Genomic DNA, 10,131 nt, shown 5'->3' with positions numbered 1-10,131 from the left:
AGATGAATTTAAATGTATTAAGATGTTAAGATGTATTTAGATGTATTTATGAGAAATTGAAAAAAATATGAGTCTTACCAATGATTGAGTAATTAATTTATTAAATCTTTTAATAATAAATAACAAAATCAAACATAAATTTCCTCAATGCATATAAAAAATAATTTACCACTACTTTTTGAGAGTGAGAGAGTGAGGTGTTTCTATCATCACTAAAGACAAGAAAGAGAGAGAGGAAGTTAGGAATGAGGTTTGTCAATGACTTGTTCCATCATGGAATAGTGTAAGCATGGCTGAGGTTTGTGTGTCTGATATGAGTTTGTGTGTTTGGATGTTAAGATAGGTCTAAAACAAAACCCAACTGAGATGAGCTGAGCTCATTCAAGAATCCAAACGAAGCCTAAAGGTTGATGAAAAAGAACTTGTTACAGCTACAAAAAGATCACACAAAAATAAACTCATAAGCTAACATAATTTCATATGATATATTAGATCTACTTTAGAATAAAAATAATTTTATAAACTAACATACCACACCAAGCCACGTTAGTTTATGAATTTATTTTTGTAAAATCTCTTTATCATTAAAAACATTTCTTTTTGTTGGAAGTGCAACAGTCGGTTCATCATTGTTGGCAACCGAAGTGATTGACCAATCAAACAAGGTTTACTGAGCTTATCCTTAAGTTTAATTATATTTTCTGATTCAAATTACTGCTCCATTGTATTTCTAATTTTGAGTTTTTTTTGTTACTTCCCCCATCCGTTAATTTTGACAGTTGAATTAGAAAGGAAATGATCAAAATGGCGGTTTTACTTCTAGTAAGTTAAAATCCAAACTTGAAAGAAAATAATTATTCATAACGTTATTAACCCATATGGGCTATATATATATATATATATATATCCTTTGATTATCACAAGTAGCAAGCAAGGTTCCCACCCTCAACGTCATAGTATTATATCATTTGGTCAATTAAAGTTTTCAAAATATATATATATCCTTTGATTATCACAAGTAGCAAGCAAGGTTCCCACCCTCAACGTCATAGTATTATATCATTTGGTCAATTAAAGTTTTCAAATCTTTCCTTCTCTTTTTTGATTAGGACGCATATATTGAACACTTGCAGGAATGTATTTTCTCTTCGTACTAATTTTCATGTTAAAATGTGCAAAATCGATCTGCAAAAGGTCAAAACCTCTTCAATATTCTGTTGGTGACTTGGTATAGAGCAATCATCCAAGAGTTTGTGAAATGATTGCACAAGCAGAGTAATGGGTAAAGTTTGACAACTAAAATCTCGTCCAATTATACAAAGAGATGAGACAAAAGTTAAATAAAATATTATTAAAATATAATTTTTTAACATAATTTATATTTTAAGATTTAAAAAAATTGAATTATTTATTTTATTTTGTGTGAGTTTAAAAAAGTTATAATAATTAGATGAAATTAAATAAGATGAGTTGCAATGGTTTATGTAATCAAATAAGGATCTCCATAATAAGAAATTTGCGCTTGGATAAATACAACATAATACAACGACAAAAGAAAGATGAAGAAGAAGAAGAAAGAAAGACAGAGAAAGAATGCAAGATGAAGAGAACTATAAAAGATGTGTCCCATAAGCCCCCAACTAATCCAATGACCCACAAGGTAAAAATTGCTGGCATTGGATGACACAGCAAGACAGCGACATATTACATATTTGAGAAGAGAGAAGGAAAAAAATGGACCACGTGAAAAAAGAAAGAAAAAGACAGGAAAAACAAAAAACAAAAACAACAAGAGCAACCCGGGATTTACATGCAAGGCTACCTAAACTAATTAAATATCTATTAGATGATGCCAGTATCCGCTTTAAAGTCTGAAATAATATTGAGAAATAGAAGCAGCACCGGCAGTGATATTAACAAACAGGACCTACAGAAATCGAGCCGACTTGAGGCAGCTGATGGTTTGGATGGAGCTCTTCCAGCAACAGCAGGAGGAACTGCACGACCAGGGGTGCTCTGCTGAGCATTTGTCGGCAATGGATTCGATGGTGTGCCATTTCGAGAAGTAAGCGGCATTCGTTTACCATCACTGAGATCCTGACCTACACATGCACATTGGTTAGTTCTCATCAACCAGACGAATTGCAATTACGTCTGTTTAATCAATTTAGCCATTCAGCACATCTTATAAAAGATATAAAACAAAAAAAAAATGTTTATGCACAAGTAGCTGTTGGCATCTCAATTATATTTGAAATGGCTGGTTTCCTCACATTGCATAAAGGTCATCAACTTGGGAAGACTGGAACAAGTATTTAAAATTAGAGTGGAGGTAGCAAAAACTCACAATTTGAGCGTGACCAGGCCAACTTCAAATTTTCCCTATCAAACACTATTCGGTATCCTGTCATGAAGTTCTCTGCATTACGATATTCTTTTTTAAGTTTTATAATGAAGATAAGAGAAATTTGTGTACTTGGGATTTCTCAACTAGATAATGTTGCATACTTACGTCCAATTGTTCCAATATCTCCACCTGCTGGCTGTATGGCTAAACAAAAGCCAACAACTCCCTGCAACAAAACGGCCACAATTTTAGATCCCCCACCATGAATCCCGATCGAGACAATTACTACCTTCTAAGCAACATAGAAAATATAATTCAACAATTTACATAAAAGTTGTTAAATGGTCCAATACGCCTCTTTCAAAGTCAGTAACCATAGAGATGATAGTCTCAATTCGAGACAACAATGCAGATGATTCACTACATAAATTACCAAAATAAATGGACAAAAGCTGTTGAAAATCAAATCAACCAGTCATATTATCAAAAGCGGCCTAGTTACATTATCTATCAATCTAATAATTACTTGTTGGTAATTATCTCGGCACAATAAAATCATTTCTTAAAAAAAAAACGGAGAATAAAAGGGCTATGGGCTTGCCTTGGAGTTGGTGATATAGCACTCAACACAGGTGTCTAGTCCAGATAAGCATGATATTTCTTTTTCAAGGTAGCTTGAACTTAGGGCATGGTTGCCACTAGTAATATGGTATAATGGTCAATCTGCCCCAAGATTAGTATGATAATCTTTCATAAAGGAGCACCACAACTTTGCTATCATTACCTCGGCTATCCTTGTTCAGGGTTGTTAGACTATGAAAAATTTACTTCTGAAGCCATTCATCAAACCTTTTTTCTCTGTCTGCTGGTGCTAATTTTAGATGCAATTTTGACAGCAACCTAAAGCTTAAAAACTAACTTTGCTTCATTCAAAGTTCTGACTTCTTATCCAATCACTTTAACCCCATAACTCAGTTATTCTTACTTCAAGGGAAAACTGGGTTGGGAAGAAGGGGAATATCATACCCAGTTGTTAAAAATTCTCAGAAAATTTGTACTCACCTGATTGCCATAGATAATGAAAACAGGGTTATGGACCACAAAGCTGTTGTTTGATGGGAAAACAAGTGTCACGGAGGGAACCTTGGGCAACTCCTGTGAACTGAATTATAAAAAAACCACCTGATCATCAGCGTGACACAGATAACATGGTATACACATAATACATATTGGGTGGGTGAGAGAGAGAGAGAGAGGATAGCAGCTTTTGAACTCTTTATGTCAAGCAAATTCACCTGGCCTTATAGCAATACTTCCAAGGAAATCCTTCATAGCTAGACCTTGTAGCATTGACATGTCTGTCAAACTATGATAATTGAAAGCCACATTAGACCTTGATAATGATGATACACGAAATTGTTCAAAACAACAATAAATTACCTCCTTTGCAACTTTTTCATACACCTCATCTGGAAGAAACGTAAATGATGACCCACTATCAATCAGTGCCCTGAAGCTTGTCTGCTCAAGACATGCGTTTCCAATACAAGAAGCCTCCACCCGAATAATGTAGGTTTTACTGAATGAAAACGTGAGTTGATCATGATTATCAATACCAAGAAGTCAGAATATGTGTATAAAGATTCAAGAAGACATCAATATTAACTCTCATTTAATTATCAAAAAATATATATATTAACTGTCACTGTACAAAATATGAAAATATTTGAAAGCTAGAGGCTGTACTATATTCCATCTAACGGCAAGAACGAAGTAGACTGTTGGATGGCTGGTCCTAAGTCCCCAAAAAAAATTCTCCCAGAATCATCCTCATTGAAGCATATTGAGAAAGAGTTCTGGACCAATCCTGCTTTAGCAAGAATACTTGGAACTGCAATCTCTCCAAATCCGAGACCCATGAGACCATCCGGAGCCACACCATCCAAGTAACCACCACTTTGTTTCATACCACATCTGTTTTCAGAAGAATAGATGGCAAGGATTAATCCTTACTCAGGCAACCAGCAAAAACTCAAGTGAATGGAACAAAGAGTTGTAAAATTTGTAGCAGGGAATGGTAAATAAAGCACACCCTATAATGACTGGAGCCTGAACGAAAGTTTTTGACACATTTGCACCTCCAGATGCAAGATGCAACACGTCCTCAACTAGCAACCCAGAACTTGATGTGTTTTCTGTGTAGTAATCTATAGTGTAAGGGCATGGCTGCTCGGGACTTTTGCAGTTTGGACCTGATTCACATAACCGATGGCTGCAAGATAGATGCTTGCTGGTGCTTGAACTAGATGGATTGTACTCATTCAGATCTCTATCCTGCATAATAGATGCCCCATATAGGAGGGAGCCCCTGCCAATCAATTATTGGAAATACGGGCTAAAACAGTAGGGCTGCCCTACTCAACCGAAACATATAAGCCCCGAGTGTTTTAGGTGGCCACCCAACCTCTCACTCTCTCTAATGACCAGAAATCATGAGACCAGCCATCAACATTCGTACATAGTCACTTTTCTGATCTATTAACTCTAGTGTGTCCGAAATTCTTCATCTTTATTGATTTAACATCCACATATTAAGGAGATGGTATGATCTTCCAAAAAGAGCCATATCATGAATGGTGCCATAGTTAACCCAGACAACAGGAATAGATACGAGACTTATTATACGAATCCTTAGAATACCATCAATGTAATTCTCTTTCCATTTTTTTCACATATATGCGAAATGTTCTTAATTTTATCATCCACGGTTGGTCATGTATCATACTTAAAGTGATTTTTCGGTTGAATCTGTAAGTCACTGACGTATCAATCAGTGTAATTATAAAATCTAATATAAAGAGTTGCATTACACAATTCCAGGCACTCTCAATTTGCAGCAGTTAATCCTCAAACCCTTAAGGCTGGCATCAGTAAAAGTTCTATAACTTGCATTGACCATTGGCTATTATGGTCTAGACCAAAAGTAAAAACAAAATGTTCATCAAAGTAAGCAAAATAAAGTTGGCATACCAAACTACTGTAGTAACCGGCAGTTAGGGGAGCACATTGTACGCAATCGCATGGAACCCAAAGTAGATCACTCCCAGCATCCAATGCAACAAGAAACGAAATATTCGGTGTCCCAATATCAATCCACATGTAATGTAACCTAAAAAAATGGAAAACCGGAATTCAATGTAGGGAAATTTTACTGTCGTGTTTCTAATCTTGTTTGAAAAATTCTGACATTTGTCATAAAAATATATGCCAGTATAGACCAATAGAGTCAAACAAGGCATTTAAAAAGTGGGGAGAAAAAGCGAACCATCCGAAGTCATTGCCGAACGACATCGTATTGCTCCCTCGGGAAGGAAAGAGCAACTGTTTTTGAGCTCCGAGCTTCATGTTATGCCTCCGGAAGTCACTGCTCAGCAGCATCTGATAGTACTTAACGCTCCCCTTCCGCTCCGGCCACGAAGAGCTAGCCGCACTACCGTTTCTCGAAATCCTAAACGCCCTCACTTCGTCCGAGAACCAGTGAACAAGCCTCGACGACAACGGCACCGCCGCACTGCCATTCTGAACCATCAGCCACGCCGTCAAAATGAAAAACATCAAACGCCGAGCCCCCATCTCTACTCCAACCCGGAGCACGAGGATCACAACAAACAGAATCTAAAACGGATAAAAGAAAAAAGGAAACGGAGCTTGAGATCTAGTGTTAGGGAGAAGAAGATTGTGTTGAAACAGGAAGAAAGCGAAGGGAAGGAAGACGAGGGAGGGATTGCGGAGTGAGCACACCGAAGTGTTTGTGAGGTGAGCGTAAAGGAGCAATGCAGGCTGATTGAATCATTACAGTGGTTTTAAGTAAGAAAATTAAACGAGAAAAAAGACGAAAATAGAGAGAGTATGGAATGATTATGCTGCGCAGACGCGCCACGTAAGTGGTCCCCGCGAACTTTACGTGTCAGTTTGTACAGTGTGCTTTGATTGGAGAGGGGACGTTTTGTCTCGACACGCCGGACCCTTGCTTTTTCTACTACTTTTTTTTTTTTTTAATGTAAATTAAGAATATTTTTTAAAAATATTATTATTATTTTTAACATTTTTTATAACTATTCAAATAAACATAATAAATATATATTTCTTTAAGAAAATGCTGTCTATATATCTGTGCTCTAAACAGTAAAATTTTTAAAGTCGATTAAATAAACAGTAAAATTTTTAAAATTTAAAATATAAAATTCAGATTAAAAAAGAAAATACTAATAAAATGAGACTGTCACTCAATATATATATAAGAAAAAATTTATACAATTTGTTACTATTTATGCAACTTTCACACACGATATATTTTTTAATTTTTATTATTTTTTTTTATTAAATATTTAATATATAAATAATGAATAGAAAAATTAAATTATTTTAAAAAGAATAAATTCAAAAAAAATTATAAAAATGAGTAATGCTAAACACAAGCTCCAAATAGACAAGTATCATACAAATCTTTTGTTAAAAAATGAGTCACACTAATAAAGAATAGTTTTTTTTACACTTTTTAGGATGGTGTCCATTTTTTTACAAGAGCTTGTATGTGACTTGTCTATTTGAGATTTGTATAAATTATTTCTCTATAATATTATATATACCTCCTTATTTATATATAATTATCTTATAATTATAATATAAATAAATAAATAAATTTTTTATTAAATAATTATATAAGATTATAATCATTTCTTATAAATGTGTTCAATTTAAAATAAAATTATAAAAATCATAAAAATTGTGTCTATATCATTACCTTTTTTTTTTTCTTGCTATATTTTTTAAGATGTAATATCATATTATCTTTTGAAGATAATATGATATTTTTTACTACTCCACTTCTTACTCTTATTTTATTTTATTATGTCAATATCATATTATCTTCAATTCTTAAAGTTATTGTTTTAAATTAATAATTGTTGGAATGATTTGTTAATAATATCACTACAAAAGAATGATAATAACTTTCAATATTAATTCGAGTATATTCGAACTTGAGTTTCGAAACAGTAACATAGAAAGAATTTAAGAATTCTACTTTAATAAGAATTCTTACTGATCACTTGTCTTTACATTTACGTACATGCTGTTTTAGAATGATGCAATATGATGGAAGATAAAAGCAATGAGTGTTCTTAATATGTTGTTAAGTATAGTTTGACAAATTCAAAAATCACTTTTGAAGACATTGACCAAAGCTCTTATAGTTTAAATGTGGGATTTGGTTAGAAATTAGAATGAATATTCTTTATAAAAAATAATATTTACAGTTATAGAATATATAAATTTTGTATAATTTTATTTAAAAAAAATAGTTAAATTTGATATTTGTACGAGACTTACACATCATATAATTGTATCTAACATTACTCTTTCTTTTATACACTTTTTTGTTCATGCTTGAAATTAAAGATGGGTTTTATATGTTTTTTTATACCTATAATATTAAATGTTTTTATACCTAGGATGCACTTCCTAAATGTTTTTTTTATATATTTATTAAGATTGAAATATCTTAAATTATTTTTCCAAATTTTTTGTATTATTAAAATATAGATATAATATAAAGACCTCATAATATTTAATACTTTAATATCATTCACAACAAAAAGCTTACCATTCCCCTTCATCAAAAAAGAATATTGAAAGTAGACAATGATAAAAGAAAAATTCTATTCCTAAGCCTCATACACCACACACCAACTTTTTTATAATTTTTTTTAATTTTATTCTCTTACCAAATGTGTGGTATATAGATTATGAGTAGAATAATTTAATTATTTTAAGAATAATAAAACCAAAAAAAACTTTAAAAAAATTTTGATATGTGGTGTATGGGCTTATGAATAGCAATGCTTATGATAAAAAGAATTGGGTGGCGATACTCTCACGACGGAAGGCCACCGAGAGTGACATCTAATAGGTAAATTTTTTTATCTTTTTTTTTTTTATTTTTTTAAACTCATTAAAAATTTAAAAAAAATTAGAAATTTATTAAAAAAAACACTTGCTTAACTATTAAATAAAAAAATAAAAAAAAAATAAATCGGTGGCCACTATCAGTGATATCGATAAGCATTTCCCAAAGGGTGGATCTACACACACCGATGAACTCCTATTAGTCTATTTTAATTTTTTTCATATTATTTTTTAACATTTTTAAATATTTAAAAAAAATTCATAATATTATTAAATAACACTTTATTAATCATTAAATAAAAAAAGGGCCTTGTTTGCATTCAAATCTACCTAAACTTATCTCAATTCATCTCATCTTATCATTACAATTTTTTTAAATTCTCATACAAAATATAATAAACAATTCAAATTTTTTAAATTTAAAAATAACTTTTCTAAATTCTCATACAAAATATAATAAATAATTTAATTTTTATTTTACTATTTACAAACTATTTCAATTTATCTCAATTCATCTATAAATTCAAACCATCCCTAAACCTAATTTTTTTTTTTTTTTTTTTTTCTCATAAGAATATCACCACCGGCACCCCTTTCCTCTTATCCAACCCAAAAACAGCAAAGGATAAGGAAAGGGGAAGCTGCATGTATCAGATCTCCACGTATCGTTGCCATTGTCAGGAGTAATTAATTTGTTTTATATTTAAGAATAAATAAAAGAGATAAGAAGATAATATGACAAAAAGGAGAATAATGAATGTAAATATTTCTTGGCAGGCAAAAGGAGAATGTCAGTAGGACAGATTAGATTAGATAGATAGATAGATAGATAGATAGATACAGACCCATAAATAAATAAATAAAGGATTGATTTATGAATGAATATTATATTTACATTTCGGTGGACTTTTGTTTTTTAAAATTCTTCATCAGCTTATAAACTAAACAGAAAGATCCATGGTTGGATATTTTCGACAGCGATATTATATTAATCTTCCTTTTTTCTGTGTTTAGATTTAATATCATTTTAAGAAATCACGTGAGTGAATTTTTTTTTTCTTTAATGCATATGCAAGTCTTTTGTGAAATTCATATTTTTTTAAAAGGATTGCATGATATTTACATATTATAAAATTTTTTCAAATTATTTATCAAATAAATTTTTTATATAAGTCTCACGCCGATCATATTTTTTTTTTTTTAAAGAGATTATACGATACTTACACATCTTAAAATTATACAAATCATTTTTCAAATGATAGAAATTGACATGTAAGAATACTAGTAGTGGACTCAATAAAGTTATATTTTGATCAAAGTTTAACTATGTTAATAGGGGTGTGACTTCTCCTTTTTCCAAAGGCAACAAAAAATCTTCACCACATGTAGGCTTTTCCTAATGTTTTATTGTTAAGTATAGTTATATTTTTTTAGCCAATCTGTCTATTTAGCAAATAAATAACAGTTATACCTATCAATATGTATGGTCTTGGACCATCAATTAGTGGCGAACCTACGTATATCAAAGTATCTATCAATATGTATGGTCTTGGACCATCAAATATTAATAATGACTTTTCTTTAGAGTTTAGTTACTTGATCGATTCACTTATTTCTATTATGTTAATCTTAATTACTACTGTGGGAATGCATAAAAACTCACTATAGTGAACTCAAAAAAATTACAATATTTTTAACTTTGATAATTTTTACTAGCCTAATCTGTTGATCCCAAATTGTTGGCCAAATATTAGTTTGGCATAAAAAACTCCCCCCCACGTGCTGCTCATTTCACACGAGCTCACAATTCTAAAAAA

The 10,131-nt window shown here is 31.5% G+C and overlaps 1 protein-coding gene across 1 annotated transcript; it reads right to left on the bottom strand.

Annotated features, from left to right (window-relative positions):
* Nucleotides 1-1,592: 1,592 nt before the first annotated feature.
* LOC109016428 (aspartic proteinase-like protein 1) lies at nt 1,593-6,225 on the bottom strand. Its single transcript, XM_035694297.1, has 10 exons — nt 5,673-6,225; nt 5,378-5,516; nt 4,440-4,681; nt 4,094-4,321; nt 3,788-3,926; nt 3,643-3,713; nt 3,410-3,509; nt 2,513-2,573; nt 2,348-2,419; nt 1,593-2,102 (listed from the first exon to the last, which is right to left on the bottom strand). Exons 1-10 carry the CDS (start codon nt 5,978-5,980, stop codon nt 1,843-1,845), a joined length of 1,620 nt encoding a protein of 539 aa, XP_035550190.1. The 5' UTR covers nt 5,981-6,225; the 3' UTR covers nt 1,593-1,842.
* Between the last annotated feature and the right edge of the window lie 3,906 nt (nt 6,226-10,131).

Source organism: Juglans regia, chromosome 10 (genome assembly GCF_001411555.2).
Source record: "Juglans regia cultivar Chandler chromosome 10, Walnut 2.0, whole genome shotgun sequence".
NCBI lineage: Eukaryota > Viridiplantae > Streptophyta > Magnoliopsida > Fagales > Juglandaceae > Juglans > Juglans regia.
The sequence above is the reverse complement of the archived record's forward strand: the minus strand, read 5'-3'. Positions and strand labels throughout refer to the sequence as shown.

Excerpts from the sequence above, each read along its gene's own strand:
- LOC109016428 (XM_035694297.1), bottom strand. The coding sequence starts at position 5,980 with ATGGGGGCTCGGCGTTTGATGTTTTTCATTTTGACGGCGTGGCTGATG. Across the intron at positions 5,517-5,672 it reads TTCGGCAATGACTTCGGATG|GTTACATTACATGTGGATTG; the intron begins GTTCGCTTTTTC and ends CCATTTTTTTAG. Across the intron at positions 4,682-5,377 it reads CCGGTTACTACAGTAGTTTG|GATAGAGATCTGAATGAGTA; the intron begins GTATGCCAACTT and ends TCTATTATGCAG.